At 41.2% G+C, this 17,860-nt stretch overlaps 1 protein-coding gene and 5 non-coding genes across 6 annotated transcripts; 1 reads left to right on the top strand and 5 right to left on the bottom strand.

The window, feature by feature from the left end:
• Nucleotides 1-1,222: 1,222 nt before the first annotated feature.
• On the top strand, nucleotides 1,223-6,947 carry PVX_097015 (hypothetical protein). The gene is made up of 2 exons (XM_001612629.1): nucleotides 1,223-1,661; nucleotides 2,085-6,947. Exon 2 carries the CDS (start codon nucleotides 2,788-2,790, stop codon nucleotides 5,692-5,694), a length of 2,907 nt encoding a protein of 968 aa, XP_001612679.1. The 5' UTR covers nucleotides 1,223-1,661; nucleotides 2,085-2,787; the 3' UTR covers nucleotides 5,695-6,947.
• A 1,203-nt stretch (nucleotides 6,948-8,150) lies between these two features.
• Nucleotides 8,151-12,530, bottom strand: PVX_097016. Its single transcript, XR_003001221.1, has one exon. It is a non-coding gene; the product is annotated as a large subunit 28S ribosomal RNA (ribosomal RNA).
• Nucleotides 12,531-13,586, bottom strand: PVX_097017. Its single transcript, XR_003001222.1, has one exon. It is a non-coding gene; the product is annotated as an internal transcribed spacer 2 (transcript).
• PVX_097018 lies at nucleotides 13,587-13,707 on the bottom strand (the record flags this gene model as incomplete). The annotated part of the gene is made up of 1 exon (XR_003001223.1): nucleotides 13,587-13,707. It is a non-coding gene; the product is annotated as a 5.8S ribosomal RNA (ribosomal RNA).
• On the bottom strand, nucleotides 13,708-14,293 carry PVX_097019. The gene has a single exon (XR_003001224.1). It is a non-coding gene; the product is annotated as an internal transcribed spacer 1 (transcript).
• On the bottom strand, nucleotides 14,294-16,357 carry PVX_097020. The gene has a single exon (XR_003001225.1). It is a non-coding gene; the product is annotated as a small subunit 18S ribosomal RNA (ribosomal RNA).
• Nucleotides 16,358-17,860: the final 1,503 nt, after the last annotated feature.

A 17,860-nucleotide genomic window follows, 5' to 3' on the forward strand; every position in this document is an offset into this window, starting at 1 on the left:
ATGGGGGGGCTGTAATTTACCGTGCTTGTACTGTACCATAGTGCAGTGTTTTTTTTTTTTTTTCCTTCCCCAAGGTAGTAAAAATATTTGCTACGTTCGCGGTGAAGAGCTATACATATGTGATAGCCTCCGTGAAGCTGCCACGTTTTTATTCCCACTGATATTTCTTTGCGTCATTTTTTAAAGGAGAAAAATTAAATTAGGGAAAGCGTTCAACATACCTCATTGTATGTACTTAAGGGAGTTTATTTTACGGGAACTTTATTTTTTTATGCATAATTTTTTATGAAAAATTGGGGGGAAAAGGACCTGCAAAAATATATATAGCGCAAACCACTCGCGCAACATGTTCCCAATTGTTCCATTTTATTTCCATACTTCTTTACGCAGTGGTATTCAGAACAAAAATATCAGTCAGCATAATATTGCAAGTACAGTTTATGACGCCCCCCCCTTATTGATTAGCGCCAAGGCATGAAATTTGCCGCATCTATTTTTACATTGCTACGCGGGTGAAGCGGCCACCTTGTAAAATGTAAAATAGCACATGTCACGGGGTGCCTCCATGCGATACCTACGCAAGGCATATATAACCAAGATGCGAATCCTGCGAACCGCATTAATACGCATGAATACGCATAAATACGCATATATAACATGGCGGTATGCGAAAAATACGATCGCGCGCCGCTCAACCTGGCAACATACATTTTGGTTCCAATTAAAAAGGTATGTATTCCTCGACCCGTGCATGTATAATAAGGCACTGCTAAAAAAATGGGGTTCCTCCAAAAATTGATTTCCTTCTTAGAGAAAAAACCTACAGATTAAATGCCAAACAAACCACGTTGGTGCAGGAAAATGCAAATTTTTTGAAGCAGCGGAATGGTAAAATTATCGGTGGAACGAAATTTCTTTTTTTTTTTTTTATCGCCGCGTCTCCGTTCGCATGAGCGCCACTGCTGTAGTAGAGCTATCGTTGTTATTGCGTTCGCCCTTCCATTTGCCTTGGTCGTTCCGTTTACCTTCCCGATACCTTTACCTTTGCCTTTATGTTTACCTTTCCGATACCTTTGCCTTTTCCTTTACGTTTACCTAATAACCTTCGCCTTCACGCTTTTTCCTCACGCTTCCCATTTCCCCTTATCACTATTTTATCACTGCTAGGTTAGGAGAAAAAATTACGCGAATGAGAATTTTTTTTTTTCCATATAAAAACGACGGAAAAAAAAAAAAAAAACCAATCTCGTTTGTATTTTGTTTGTTATTACTTCCATTTGCATATAATAGAATGTGATTATATGCGCCCCACCCGATTTGTAATTCGTGGGACATTTGATACATTTGTATGTTCCGCCTTTTTTTAAAATAAAAGCCGCTGTGTTTTTCGCCGCAGTGTTTTTAGCAGCTGTGTTTTTCGCCGCAGTGTTTTTAGCAGCTGTGTTTTTCGCCGCAGTGTTTTTCGCCGCAGTGTTTTTAGCAGCTGTGTTTTTCGCCGCAGTGTTTTTCTCCGCCGCTTAACCCCGCCGCTTACCCGCTGGCAAAAATTCGTTGGAACCCATTAGTAAAAAGCTTCTACCTAATGAGAACCCGTTGTTCCTGTTCCTTTTTTGACTCGTTTGATCTGAAATTCACTCTGGAGAAAATAACCCCCAAGAGAGGTAATGCCAACTGAAGTGAGCATGGTGGGGCCCGCCGCCTGAGCCCCCCCACGCGTTAAGTGCGCACGTGAGTACGTACAAGTAGTAAATGAAATGCTTTGTGAAAGGACCGCCTTTGCACTGCATCTTCCCGGTGCTTGATAGTCCGCGCTACCCGCATCCCGGGAGTGGGACATACTTCTATGCGCTGGATACATTTGCATGCACCGATTGGGTGTACACGCTACTACGCGGTCCTGCCGCTCTGCACCCCGAACGAATATAACACCTGCCCCGATTCGACACGTCAATTTTCCGCGTGGTGAATCTTTTCCTGCTTGAACCCAATTTAATTTTCTTTCCGTCCGCGGCACATCACAGTTTGGAATTTTAAAACTCCCTTTTTATTTATTTATTTTTTTTTTTTTTCTCCCCTTTTTGCAGATCCCTAGATGTGCAGAGTTGCATAGATATGCATGTACACACATGTACATGGGACCTTCGCCATTGCCATAACACAACTTGGAAGAGCGCGCGTGCGCGCAGGCACATTGGTTCGTTAGAGCACCGTACTGGAGAAACACAACAATAGAGCGGAGTGCCTTTTTGTTCCCCTTTTTTATGTGCCTCTCGAAAATATAACTTTTTAAAAGCAATGGTACTTCCCGACCAGTCAGCTGTGCCTTCAACGCGCAAGTCCGTAGAGGGGTGCAAAGGGAGTTCCAAGAGATGCGTCACTAGGGGAGCGGGTAAAGGCGCAGGCAAAGCCGGACAGAGAAGAGCAAGCCGCACCGCAAGCCGCACCGCAAGTCGCAGCACAAACCGTACCGCAAATCGCACTGTAAACCGCACCCCAAACCGCACCCCAAACCGCATCGCCACCCCTATCGCACCTGACAGCAACCAGAACAGTGACTCCCCTGAGAGACGCAACAATTCCGCGAAATGGGCCCTGCCCCAGCCCAGGGCGCTCATCGTGCCCCTGCTAGCCATTTTGTACGTCCTATCATTGGTAAGGCCATAAAGAAGAAAAGAAGTGCATGCGCTGAATGAGCTGAATGGGCTGAATGGGCCCCTTTTTTTCCTCCCCGTGACTTTTTGCAAATTTGCTGACTTACATGATAACACCCGTGTTGCAAAATGCACAATGCGTGGTGCACTCCCCCCGGGAACGCGGAGTTCTTCCCTAATTAACCCCTTTGCCAATTACCCCCATGTGATAACCCTTTTTTTTTTTTTTCTCCCCCCTGATGCCCCTCCACAGCATGGCTTGTTCGCCCAAAAGGACTCCCACCATTCGAGATCTCTACTTGAAAAAAGCCTAATCCCTTTTATATACACACCCGCGATAGATGTTGCCGCTGCTCCAACGAATGGTAGTAGTACCCCCCCCCCGGTTATTGAAGCCCCGGCAAGTAGTAGCGATAAGAAGTCGGGAAATGATAAGAAATCAAAAAAGGATCGTAAGAAAGGTGCAAGTGAGAAGAAGCCAAAGAAGGAACGCAAGTGGGGATGGGATAAAAAATCCAAAAAGAGTGCCAAGGCAAAAGCAGAGAGTAAGTTGAAAAAGGATCTCCATGAACCCCCAATTCCGCTTCCCCCTCAAGACCCCCTCACCTTCCATGATCTACACTACCCCCTCGATATGCACTACCCCCATGATATGCACTACCCACATGATTTTCACTACCCACTTGATCTGTGTAATCCGCACACACCCCGTAGTTCCATCGGTTCACGTGATACATTGGATCCCCACGATCCGTATGATGCGCTAGATTCCCGTTCCTCATATGGTTCACTAGATCCCTGTTCCTCATATGATCCACTAGATTCCCGTGCCTCATATGATTCTCTAGATCCCCGTGCCTCATATGATTCTCTAGATCCCCGTGCCTCATATGATTCTCTAGATCCCCGTGCCTCATATGATTCTCTAGATCCCCGTGCCTCATATGATTCTCTAGATCCCCGTGCCTCATATGATTCTCTAGATCCCCGTGCCTCACATGATTCTCTAGATCCCCGTGCCTCATATGATTCTCTAGATCCCAGAGACCACTATGACCACAACGTACCTCATGACCCATACGATCCTGATGATCCACATTATGCCTACTACCCAAACGATCCAGAAATACAATACGGCATTTACGGTAGCACGAAGAAGCCCAGCACCATAATCGATTTTACATCCTGCAAAACCCTCACGCCTGAAGAAAAAATCGAGTTCTTTTTCTACAGCACGAGCAGCTACCTCTATTTTACCAAAGAAATGAAGAACCGGATTTTCGCAACTGGTCCCGTGGTGACCAAAAAATACATGGCGGAAATTTTTTTTGATTTATGTAATGAACAGAAGGAGAACTTCCTCTTCATGAAGGAAGCCATGTCCAAACTGTCCTTCATGTTAGCCGCTCAATTTAATTTGCCAAATGAAAAGCGATCGAAATGCTGGAGCCACGTGAATAATAAACTTAATAAAGTAATCAACCGATTTGATCTACGCGATCGGGCTGACTTCAATCATTTTTTGATGCAAAAAAAACGTCACCCTGCTGAAGATTTCGAGTGCTTTATAGAAAATAGAATTTGCATTTGGAACAAAATTACCAGAGAGAATAGATATGAGTCTTTCCTAGAATTGTATAAGCAATTAAAAAAATGTGCCTCCAAGAACAGATTTCGGGATAATGATAGGAGCTATTATCCACCGCACCTGAGTGACTATTACGCGGCTAGTGACCCAGACATCTCCCACGACACCTTCAGTGTGCGCGGCCCCCCAGTGCAGCACGATCCGATCCATGTGAGCGCTCCCCCAATGCCGCACGAGCCCATCAGTGTGAATGGTCCACCCCCAATGGCGCAAGACCCCATCAGTGTGAATGGCCCCCCAATGACGCAAGACCCCACCAATGTCAATGATCCCTCAATGCCGCAAGACCCCATCAATGTCAATGGCCCCCCACCCAGGCCGCACGACACCTTGAGTGTGAGCGGTTCCTCGATGGCACATGAAGCCCTCAGTGTGAGCGGTTCCTCCATGCCGCATGACCCCATCAATGTGAATGGCCCCACAATACCGCACGACCCCCTCAGTGCCGGCACCCCCGGTACGCGCTACAACACGTTAAATGCCAGCAATGCTGCTCTACAGTACAGTAACGTTAACGTCGCCAGCAGACCTCTACCTTACAGCAATATCAGTGTCATAACAAAACCCATGCCATACGGAACCTTTAGCCCTAGTAGCCCCACGGTGCAGTATGCCCATTTCGGAACCCCCACCACTGCTATGCCCTACAGCAATGTTTGCACTACTAACCCCGCCATACCATATGCCAACATCAGCACCATTAACAGGCCTATTGCGTGCAACACTTTCAATGTGAGTAGTAGACCCATGACGTATGGCACCATCACAGCTGGCCCCGCTCCTATGCCGTATAGCACTTATATTTCTAGCAGCCCTATCATAGCGCCATCCCCCTACACCAGTTTGAATGCTAATGTTACTACCGCCGTGCCGTTGAACACTTTGAATGCGATCCCCGCAACCATCCCGCCTTACGCGACGAACGCGACCGTTACAAGTGTACCATACAGCAGTTTAAACCCTAACGTTGCCACGATACAGCCGGGCGCATACAGTCCTGGCATTGCCACGATACAGCCGGGCGCATACAGTCCTAGCGTCGCCACGATACAGCCGGGCGCATACAGTCCTAGCGTCGCCACCATACAGCCGGGAGCATACAACCCTAGCGTCGCCACGATACAGCCGGGCGCATACAGTCCTAGCGTCGCCACGATACAGCCGGGAGCGTACAACCCTAGCGTCGCCACCATACAGCCGGGCGCATACAGTCCTAGCGTCGCCACCATACCACCGGGCACTTACAGTCCTAACGTCGCCACCATACCGCCGGGCGCATACAACCCCAGCATCGCCGCCATACCGACCAGCACCTACAGCCCTCCCTCCAAACAAGTCACATTCGACGTGGAAATCGAAAAGGAACCCCCCAAGCGCAAGAAGAAAAAGAAATGAATGAGCACTCCCACGTGCGAAAAAACGGTGCGCCCATTACGGAAGTGGGAAGAAACAACCCATGCGAGGAGCGACACATGTGTGAAACAGCACTGTGATGAATGTGTGCAGGTGTAAACAGAGTTGACTCCGCGCGGGTTGGACTCACTCCGATTTGAAGCTGCACAAGGAAAAAAATAAAAAAATAAAAAAATACGTAAAGAATAGAAAATAAATAAAAAGTAAAATATAATAAAAAAAAAATTGTTATTTTATTTGTTCCCTTTTTTAATTTTCCATTTGGTTACCTTTCATTCATTTTTCCTTTTTTTTTGTAATTCTGTATGTAAGTAAAAATTACGGATATACGGATAACTTCCTATCCGTAAGCACAACACACGCGCACAAAAAGCTTTATTTGAGTTTTCACAATTTTCCAATTTGTTCAATTCCCCTTTGTGTTAATCATTCGTGTTAATAAATTTGTATCATTTATCATTGCACAATTCGTGGTCATTTCCCTCAGTGTTCACCTCAAATATTTATAATATAACTCATTTTCCACTCCACACTCCATCTTGTTAAAATAATATTTGTCAAATATGTCTTTTATTACGCTACAATAGAGATATATATATATGTATGTTTAATGTGTATGTTGTGTGCTCCACCTCCCACACGAATTTTTTTTTTTTTCCTCCCTATATGTATAAACAATATATGTGTTCAACCAACGCATATGTCGCTTAATACATTCCTAAAAAAATTTCTCTGCGATGTTTTTCGCGCCGCGTTGAGGACAGTATAAAAAAAAAATGCCTTTTTAAAAAAAATTAAAACATCACAAGAGTATTGCACACATGTGTAAAATGTATGTAAAATGGATGTGCAGCGCTGCTCTGCCATCTTTTTTAAAGGATGCGCGTTTATTCACCCCAATTCGGTTTATGCGTAATGCCGATGCGTCACAAAAAAAGCGCAAATTTTTTACCCATTGTTCCTTCGAATATGTGCTGAGCAAACCTCTGAACAGGCATATTTATTACCCCTTTTTTGACGTAACTGTTTTAAAAAAAAAAAAAAGGAACTCCGAAAGGCAACAAAATGTAAACAACGTAGCAAAAGTGAACAGTGATATAGCATATGTGAGGGGAGCCAGAGAAAAATATGCTAAATGTACATTATGGTGAAAAAGTTCCAACATTTTCGCAGATTTTATGACAATCTGTATGCAGTGCTGAGCAAAATTTTACTTCCACGATGCGCACTGTCTCAAATATTTTTTTATGTACACAAAAAATACGGAACGGGTACCCTATCTACATACTCCTTATGTTGTTATCCTCCAAATGAGTGACTATAATGCACGTAAACACAATATGAAGGTACTGTTTTTCTTTGCTTACATGTGCTGCTAGCTGACGATGCGAAGCGTAAACGGGAGGGTGAGAAATATGACCCCTAAACCTGAGCAAACAGCACAATCATTCATGTTACATTTATGCCGTATATTTTCTATAACGTGGGACCATTTTCTTCTCCATTTTGAGCGGAAAATGCGCAAACATGGAAGTATATACAGAAAAAAAAATAAAATAAAATGATGAGTACTTCCACGCGGAAATTTTATGCTCAGCGTGTTTTTTTCCAGTCAGTTTATTTTCCTGTTGTGATTTTCAACTTTCAATCCTCACGCAACCTCGCAACATTTTTACTACTGACCGCACTTGCAAAAAAAACGCATAAAAAAGGAACTTTCACTGGGAACTCACCATTTTTATCACGTTGTGCAAATGAATAGGGAGCATCTTTCACACTTCATGTAATGTAGTAAAACGTACATGTGCGCCAAATTATTTACGCATAAATTTTAGCAAGTGGCACATCTTACGTAGTCCTGCGAAAAAATTAAAACCGGTTGAAAATAGTGGTAATGTAATGGTAATGTTTTACATATGCCTTTAAAAAATGAAACAAAAATGAACTCAGTTTTTTTCTTCTCATATGAGGAAAATAACTTTAACAAAATTGCAAAACGTAAGGGGAAAATGCACCACGAATAAAACCTTTTAAAAATAATTTTTTCTCCTCTTTTTAGCACTTTAACCGTCAATTTGTGCTTATAAAAATAACCCAAAAGTACACTACAATATATTTAAGTGCGCGCGCGAACTCACCCACCATATGTAAAAATAAGCCGCCCTTCAAACTTCTTAACCACACAACATGCATGTAACACTGTGGAAATACTGCTGCTGGGTGCACAATATTGCCTTTCCCACATGTCCACATGAACTAACACCATATACGCTCCTTCCATTCCACCTTCCAAAAAATTGATGTTTAAGAATTGTTCGCTTTATGCAGATGGGGACGACAGCAAGTTATATTTCAAACTGCTATGCTCCTCACATCGCATAAAAATATCACTGACCCATAATTTGCTTCCAAATTGATGAGCAGCTACCTTTTTGGGGGATACTAACACCATCCTGGATGAGCCTCAACAGATCGTAAAACAAAGTTTACTCTCATGTTTACAGCACCATATGGCCTTTAAGTCGTCTACAAATTAAGTATACCATTCTCTGTTGTTAAATTACTATGGACGATGCTCCCTGGAAATGTCTATGTAATAATAGAATTTCCAAGGGGCATGCCCGCATAGGATTAGTAATGATGCCTCCCCCCCCCATGGATGGAGGGTGACCCATTTGTAGTTTCTTCTCTTACATTCAAGCTGTAAAGAATTACGTACAGAGAAGGCCGTCAAAATAAATATTGTTTAATCAGCATGGGTTCTGGCTTAAGAGGCGTTCAGCCATTATCCAACAGACGTAGCTTCGCAACCCTGGTTTTTCAACCAATTGCTGTACCAAAGGTCTGAACCAACTGATCCTCTCGTACCGAGTTGGATTACTGTCACAATATCATTTATATAAATTCTTTATACGTTTAAGGTATATTCATCAGTAGGGGTAAAACTAACCTGTCTCATGACGGTCTAAAAACTCAGCTCACGTTCCCTATTAGCGGGGTGAACAATCCGACACTTTGAGACTTCTGCGTCCCAATGATAGGAAGAGCCGACATCGAAGGATCAAAAAGCTACGTCGCTAAAAACGCTCGGCAGCCACAAGCCAGTTATCCCTGTGTAGCTTTCCAGATACCTCTGCATGCACAGTAGGAAAATAAATCTTCCGTCATTTGTTGCAAATGCGAAGTATCTATAAAGACCACGCTTTCGCGCTTCCCACTTCTTTCCTGAAAGTAGAAATCAAGCAAGCTTTTCCCATTTTAGTCCACAAGAGATTTCTGTTCTCCTTGAGCTTGCCTTCGCACTCCGCAAATTAGCAGGTGCGCCGCACCAGTCACACACTCCCCACCTGGCTATGTCTCCATACATATATATAAGCGGTGGATAGGCAAATAACATGTAAGTGTAGGCAGAAGTGAGGAAGAAAAAAAAAGGAAGGCTACCCCTCCAGTTTATCCCCCCTCCGTTAGTACTTCTCCTCACATTATACATCTTACTTAACTCATCAATAGGGGTAAGAAGCAAGAAAATACGCATGCCATCCGAAGAAAAGCATACGCATTTCTTGCTTCTTACCCCCACCAACGGATAAGCGAAACAACTTAAAAGTAGTGGTAATTTCACCGTCGTAAAGGAAAAAACTGATTCGTCTTTTGATTTACTCCCACTTATGCTACACCTTTTAAGTCGATTCGCAAAGCCAGACTGGAGTAAAGCTGAACAGGGTCTTCTTTCCCAGCTGATTTGGCCAAGCCCGTTTCCCTTGGCTGTGGTTTCGCTAGATAGCAAGTAGGGACAGTGGGAATTTCGTTAATCCATCCATGCGCGTCGTAAATTTTTATGACGAGGCAATATGGCTATTAAGAGTGAGCACTCCTGCCATTAACCTGCGCTTGACTGAACTTTCAACCAATTTGATAATTCAAAGCACTGGGCAGAAATCACACTGTGTAGATGCCTACTGTTTGCGGCTTTTTCACAATGCTATGTTTTTAAACAGTCGAATCCCCCGTATCCGTTTCAGTTCTGAGCTGACATTACTTAAAATCATGAGGGGTTGTGGAACAATCCCAAGGATGATTAGAGAAGAGGAGTTCGGAGGGGAAGAGGTTGCAAGTGCCTAACACATAGGGGTTCGCATTTCGCCTACCCCCCAAGCGGTCCCACCATTAGACGTAAGGTGATACTTGAAACAAGCCCCCCTATTATGCTACTCACCTTGCAACCTTTGTATTTCCCTTTCCAACCCTGTCCAATGCCATCAGAGCCAATCCTTTTTCCGAAGTTACGGATTTAATTTTGCCGACTTCCCTTACTTTACTTTGTTCTATTTAACCAGAGGCTTCTAACCTTGGAGACCTTATGCGGTTATTCGGTACGCTCATATTTTAGTATTAAGAGTATACAATACATGTGAAGAGGATGCGTAGAAGGTTCTCTGACGTCGTTCCGAAAAACTAAGCCCATTCTCCCCCCCTTATTCACCCTCTCCTGTACTGCTGTTCCCTCCTCTTTTCAAGGATAGTCCTTACGCCCTCGGTAATTCATAAAAACGAATTACTATTGCTACAAGTCATGAGGAAAGCCAACAAAAAAAAGGTGAATAGATTCGAAATTCTTTTTCACTTTTTTATGTTGGGGTTTTCGTCTGACTCGATTCAGCAAACCTTCTCTCCAAGTAAATTCTCTTATTCCAAGGTCAGCTATAAGTTAAAGTGCAAAGAAAACGCACCCCGAGTGTAAGAGGCCTATGTGAAGGAGTTCATTTTTTATCTATGTTACCACCTTTGTGTTGTATATATATCTCTTATATATATCTTTACCCATTTTAATACTACCGGCACAGGAATATTAACCTGTTTCCCTTTCGAGCTAAGGGGCAAAACCTATTGAAAACACAGGTGAATATTACTCGTTTGTGCAGCAGGTTCGTATGTCCCCTATTTCTAAAACCTTTCAGTTTAACTCTTAGGAGCGGCTAACTTTTGCACAATCACAGTTGGCAAAAAACCCTTCTCCACATCAGTCTTCAAAGTTCTCATTTGAATAGTTGCTACTTCCACCAAGATCTGCACTAGGGAGATGTTCCACGAGAACTCACGTTTCTCGCTTCTGCACAAAACCCCACGATTTTCTACTCATAAAAGGGTCCTAAAAAAGAAGGGAATTCTTTTCTTATAACCTTTTACGGCTTGGTATCGGTAATCCGCTTTAGCGCCATCCATTTTCAGGGCCAATCCATTCGGTAGGTGAGTTGCTACACACTCCTTAGCGGATTTCGACTTCGATGATCACCGCCCTACTGTCAAAACGGACCAACACCTTTTTGTGGGATCTCATGAGCGGATATTTAGGCACCTTATCCAAGCGTTAGGAGCATCCCTCATCGCCCGTTCTGCTTACCAGAAGAGGCCCACTTGGAGTCATCATATTTGGGGGAGCTAAAATGTGCATACATGCGTACATGCATATATAATGCATGCATACAGCTATACCATTAGTCACCCTCTTTTACCGTCGATAGCTTGACGACAGGTCAACAGGAAACTGAGTTCCATTAGGCTCCTGCGGTCGAGTTCCCTACCGGGCAAAAAAATACATAAACTCCAGCGATCCTGAGAGATCTTTCGAAAATAACCAGCTAATAGGCCTTTCGATTAGTCTTTCGCCCCTAAACGCAGTTGATTTGAATGATTTTGCATCCAATTCGATCCTCCATCAGACGACTTTGTCCGTCCGACTTCAATCTCACCACGCTTAGTTCAAAGCCTCTCGGGTCCTATCAAACATGCTCTTCTACTCGGTGTAAAACGCATAGCTGCTCACCGGTGTGTATTGTATGCCTCGGTAGGAGAAGCTTTTTAACTTTCCTGCCAAATCTACAACAAATTAACATCCATAGTTAATTACGCGTATTAACATAAAGGGCAAAACCCCACAATATTTTCATAATGTTTAGTACCATCACCTACGCTCGCACATTTGGTAGACTCCTTGGTCCGTGTTTCAAGACGAGTGGGTTAAGAAAGCATTCATTGGGAACATCGAGTAAAAGGCAGCAAATTTTAAAGACGGCTTTACTACCTTTGTCCTCCCCTCAGCAAATAAAATCGGGTAATCTCCACTCTTTCTACTTCGAGCGTTAAACGGAAAAATACTACTGCCTATCATTAGAGTGAGGCCTAAGCGGGTAAAGAAGCCAAAAAAAAATTACTAATTTTTGCGCTCCCTTGGTCGCTCATTTTCGTTGCGAATACCCGTAAATTCACTGATGTTCCTTAATAATATATGGAGAGTGATTTTCACCTACTTATAGGCTCCATCACCATGTAGCCCCCTATACTAGTTGGTCCTCCCTTAATCCGTTCCACCTTAACGATTTCAGGTTCTGTTTAATCCTCATTCCTGAGTTCTATTTCATCTTTCCCTCACGGTACTTGTTTGCTATCGGTTTCCTACACATATTTAGCTTTATGTGAAATGCGTTCACACACATTAGTGCTCCCTCCAATTTTAAAGAACACGACTCTACAAGCAAAATTCCAAACAATTGGGCCGACCATCTACAGGCCTTTAACCTTCTATGGGGGAGCATTTTCTGCTCAGCTTCGCTCCATTAAGTCGACCGTAGCTGAATATTGGAAAGTCACTCCAACTTGACAACTCCCTACACCAGCACGCGCTAATAAGGGATTTTCCTGTTGAGCTTATCCTCGTTCACTCGCCGTTACTAAAGGAATCATTGTTATTTTCTTCTCTTCCGCTTAATTGTTATACACATTTTTTTCGGCGGATTTGCCCTCCTAACTCGTAATGTACCAAAAGTAGCGCTGCATGCAGAACGCGGAGCAGTACTTACTACCTTTCTATCTATTTTCATGATGTGCGAGTAACTTCCTTTTTGTTACGTAATATTCAACGGACGCTAGAGTAGGAATATATACTTACGATTTATATCTAAGCACTCTAGTGCCGCTCATTAGTGGATAAGACCATGAGAAGGGTCGCCGAAATGCGGCCTACTTTTTCCATTCCACTTCCTCTCTTTTTTACAATTTTATTGTATTATTTCCCTTTTTCTTTATGACAACTTCAACCTATGCTGGCGAACCAGATCAGGCGAAGATACATCATAGAGAAAGAAGGAAAATAATACAAAGGTTATGCAAAAGGAAAAAGAAGGGGGCAAGAAATCATAGACCACATTCCCGGAATGGCTATCATCACATGTACCACTATATTAGGATCTTAGCATAAAAGGGAATTTAATTGCACACCGACCCCCGTCAGTAAGCAGAAACGCCCTTTCTCATCTAAGAAGCCTATCTGTTCCTTTTATATCCTCCCTCTTGAGCGGTAACCGATACAGAACAACTTAATCAGATCTATCTCTTACTCAAATTGGCACTCCAAGTACAGAAGTTTTTTTGCAAGAAATACAGGGTTGGTCGTCCACACTGCAACCGTAACCCACATGATCTTGTATACGCAGCATCGAAGTATCCTGCAAGCAGGTCTCTTGATGTGAATACCACACAGTTGAATGCACCCGGAATACTGAGACAATATCTTTCTAGCCTACCTCGCTACTTGTCGGCCAGATGTGATACCCCGTAAGTAAGAAAACAGTTTCGAGACGCTTGGAACTTGAGCCCATAATTGACGCCTGGGGCAACTGCACAGAATTTCTCCTCGACATAAAAAACCAAGCTCCCACCGTAACGGTTACAAACCTTTTTACATCGCCTGAAGGTGCACGATAGATAAATATTACGAGGAAGTTACAAGCCATTTCATTACGTACGAATTAGGAGTACCCTTATGAAATAAATTCCCCCCTCTATCTCTCAATAAAAAAGGGAACCATCCCTCTTAGGGTGTAGTTTACATTCAGCAGTCCGATGATTCACAGTCACTGCAATTATCATTGCCTATCGCGTTTCGCTGCGGCCTTCATCGCTGTAGGAACCAAGACATCCATCGTTAAGATTGCGCTAAATAAAATGTTCAAATGTACATAAAATTTCATAGCATGCATAGTAATAACGTGACGATTTCGCTAACGAGAAAAATTAACTACCAAATAACTTCGTAAAAGCACAACCAAGTCAACACCTACATATATATGCATAAAACTTTATATAGATCCTTACATTATTATTTATGGTTTAACACGGTAAGCATTTCCCTTTCAGAATTTGCACATGGAACGCACTTCATGAAATATACACAAAATGAAAAAATTTGATGTGTTAAACATTGTTGTCGAGGTGGAGTTCGCCGCTAAAGGGGGGGATGAAAATGTGCACGTGGAGGTTGCTAAACGGAATAGCATCATAATGCATAAAAAGGCACACATAAGTACTATACTTCTTATGCATGCACTTCCTACCATTACAAGCATATCCCGCTATCACCCTCCACGTGCATATTTCCAACCACTCACTAAAGCAGCAAACCCGCATCTCTATTTCGCTGTTTATTTTTCACATTTTAACGGTGCAGAAAGGACTCGCGGTGGAGAAAGTGTTACTTTACCCCATCGCGCCCCCCTGACGAAATTTTCCTACTCTACTGCTTCGATAATGATCCTTCCGCAGGTTCACCTACGGAAACCTTGTTACGACTTCTCCTTCCTTTAAAAGATAGGATTTACGGTTTTTCCAGAAAAAAGAAGATATAATCCCCCTTCTTCTTGTCCAAACAATTCATCATATCTTTCAATCGGTAGGAGCGACGGGCGGTGTGTACAAAGGGCAGGGACGTAGTCAGCACAATCTGATGAATCATGCTTACTAGGCATTCCTCGTTCAAGATTAATAATTGCAATAATCTATCCCCATCACGATATGTACTGATAAAGATTACCTACACTTTTCAGTGGAGGAAAAATACGAAACAGCAAGCTGAATCGTAATTTTAACAACTCGTTATACATATCAGTGTAGCACGCGTGCAGCCTAGTTCATCTAAGGACATCACAGACCTGTTGTTGCCTTAAACTTCCTTGTGTTAGACACACATCGTTCCTCTAAGAAGCTTTACAATCAAGCAAATACATTCTTACGCGAAAAAGAAACAGTATGAAAAGCGAACTAAGTAGAAAAGGGAAAGGGAAACTGTTACGTTTCCCAATATTTTCTTCAAAGTAAGCAAATCAACCGAATTCAGTCCCACGTAAGAATATATCGTATTTGCCGCTAATTAGCAGGTTAAGATCTCGTTCGTTATCGGAATTAACCAGACAAATCATATTCACGAACTAAAAACGGCCATGCATCACCATCCAAGAAATCAAGAAAGAGCTATTAATCTGTCAATCCTACTCTTGTCTTAAACTAGTGAGTTTTCCCGTGTTGAGTCAAATTAAGCCGCAAGCTCCACGCCTGGTGGTGCCCTTCCGTCAATTCTTTTAACTTTCTCGCTTGCGCGAATACTCGCCCCAGAACCCAAAGACTTTGATTTCTCATAAGGCACTGAAGGAAGCAATCTAAGAATAAACTCCGAAGAGAAAATTCTTATTTTAAAATCTTTCATCCAAAGCCTAGTCGGCATAGTTTATGGTTAAGATTACGACGGTATCTGATCGTCTTCACTCCCTTAACTTTCGTTCTTGATTAATGGAAGTATTTTAGGCAAATGCTTTCGCAGTTGTTTGTCTCCAGAAAATCTAAGAATTTCACCTCTGACATCTGAATACAAATGCCCCCAAGCTACTCCTATTAATCGTAACTAAGCCAAAATAAGAAAAAAGAACAAAAATTCTGACTTGTTCAATTTGTTATTCCATGCTGTAGTATTCAAACGCGCAATGCTATATCTGTTTGCTTTGAACACTCTAATTTACTCAAAGTAACAAGGACTTCCAAGCCGAAGCAAAGAAAGTCCTTAAAAAGAATCATTTTAATTAAAAGAACACATAATAGCAAAATGCGCACAAAGTCGATACGAAGTATCAGTTATGTGGATTAAGCTAGAAGCGTTGCTTAAAATATCGATTCTTTGAAATTCAACTACGAGCGTTTTAACTGCAACAATTTTAATATACGCTATTGGAGCTGGAATTACCGCGGCTGCTGGCACCAGACTTGCCCTCCAATTGAGTTTTGGGAAGGTTTTAAATTCCCATCATTCCAATTACAAAGCCAGATTGGCCTTGTATTGTTATTTCTTGTCACTACCTCTCTTCTTTAGAATTGGGTAATTTACGCGCCTGCTGCCTTCCTTAGATGTGGTAGCTATTTCTCAGGCTCCCTCTCCGGAATCGAACTCTAATTCCCCGTTACCCGTCATAGCCATGTTAGGCCAATACCCTAACATCAAAAGCTGATAGGTCAGAAACTCGATTGATACACACTAAAAATGGACGGATCCATTACGTGTCGCTTCTTTGTTATAATTCCTTAAGTTAATAACTTTTTTCTTAAAAGGCTTAACAAGTACACACTCAAGAAATGAATCAAGAGTGCTAAAGCAAGTATTAGCTACAGCTTTTCCGTAGTTATCCTTATAGAAAAAATGTCAAGTAGATTATAACTGTTTTAATGAGCCGTTCGCAGTTTCTACATATAAAATATGCATATACTTTCACTTGCATGGCTTAATCTTTGAGACAAGCATATGACTACTGGCAAGATCAACCAGGTTACTATATACGGCAGTGGGGAAGTGAGGAAGTGCACATTTGTAGACACTTTAAACACTACACTCCATTTGCTGTATAAACACACTTCGTTGTTTCGCTAACATGTTACTACCTTTCGCATAGTAACGTATAATAACTACAGCTGACGTTTTATTTTGTCATTTTCCTTACCATTTCGTTATCTTTCCATATAACTTTATGATAGGAATTATTGCACCTACTAAAAGTTAAGAGTAACATACCTACAAATGCTAGTCTTTCATTGCAAGGTACTTCTTAACCCCACCATGATGCCTTTCATAAACAACACACAATCAATATAGCATAAAATTGAACAGATTACCTTCTGTTAATAGTAAACTTATATTACAACGCATAAATATCAGTCTAACTCTTTTCTCTACTCTTATTGCAAACTTTCATCATTATAATGAAAATTCACAACAATTAATGGTCTACTTATAATTAACATCTTGAAGTATGTTAAGGTTTAATGATGAAGCAACAAGTAACATTAAAAATTACATACACCATAAAAAAAGGTAACAAATAAAATAAAGTAAAACACACGCAATTTTTACAGTACGTAATTTTAACAAATTAATTCATGATGTTCATAAAATTATAAATAGCAAAATTTCAAAATATTTCACTATCTACAATTTTGAACGCCGGAATTGTACTTCTCAATTTTCTTTTATGAATTTTAAAATTGAAAAAATTTTAACATCACATGTTAAGCAACACTTCCAAAAAAAATTTAACTCCTATTAACATGACTAGCCATTTTTTGCATGACTCAAACTGTAGAGTTAATATTATAAAAATCATAACTTTGCATTCGGACTTTAATACACATAAAATTTACAGACATATAATTTACATTTAATACATCAAAAATAATTTTCATAAAAAGCAAATATACAGGAAATTTGGAAAAAATATGTGATATTAATCATATATTTCACACAGTATGTTTAAAATTCATTGTTAAAGGAAAATCCAAAATATTTTACCATTCAGCAAAAACATAATTCGCCCTTTTTTACAGAAACAACTTCATTGTATCAAAAATAACATTTTTCTCTTTATATATCAGTATAGCTGCCAAAAATTTAAAATACTTTTCAAACTTTCCATTCGCACTTGCAATATGAATTTTTCGAACACAGTGAAAAACACACTATCATAAAACCCCTTAACTATATTTGTTTAAATTTTAGAGGACAAATAAATGAACGAACAATTTACAAAAATAGTACATTATTTAATTTACGGGTGAAGAACTTAAATTATTACGTAGAAGTAAGAATTCAAAAATTGAACCCATTCAGCCTTAAACCCTAGGCCTCTCGAACGAATTCATTTTTCTATATTTTTTTTTCCTAAATTGCTTCTTTTCCCCGTTCATGAGGGGTAACTTTGTCGCATAATTGGTCGTTTATTACATATTGCATATTATGATAACATAAATGGCACTCATTGACAAGAATTGACTCTATTAA

This window comes from Plasmodium vivax, chromosome 2 (assembly GCF_000002415.2).
Source record: "Plasmodium vivax chromosome 2, whole genome shotgun sequence".
NCBI classification, from domain to species: domain Eukaryota; phylum Apicomplexa; class Aconoidasida; order Haemosporida; family Plasmodiidae; genus Plasmodium; species Plasmodium vivax.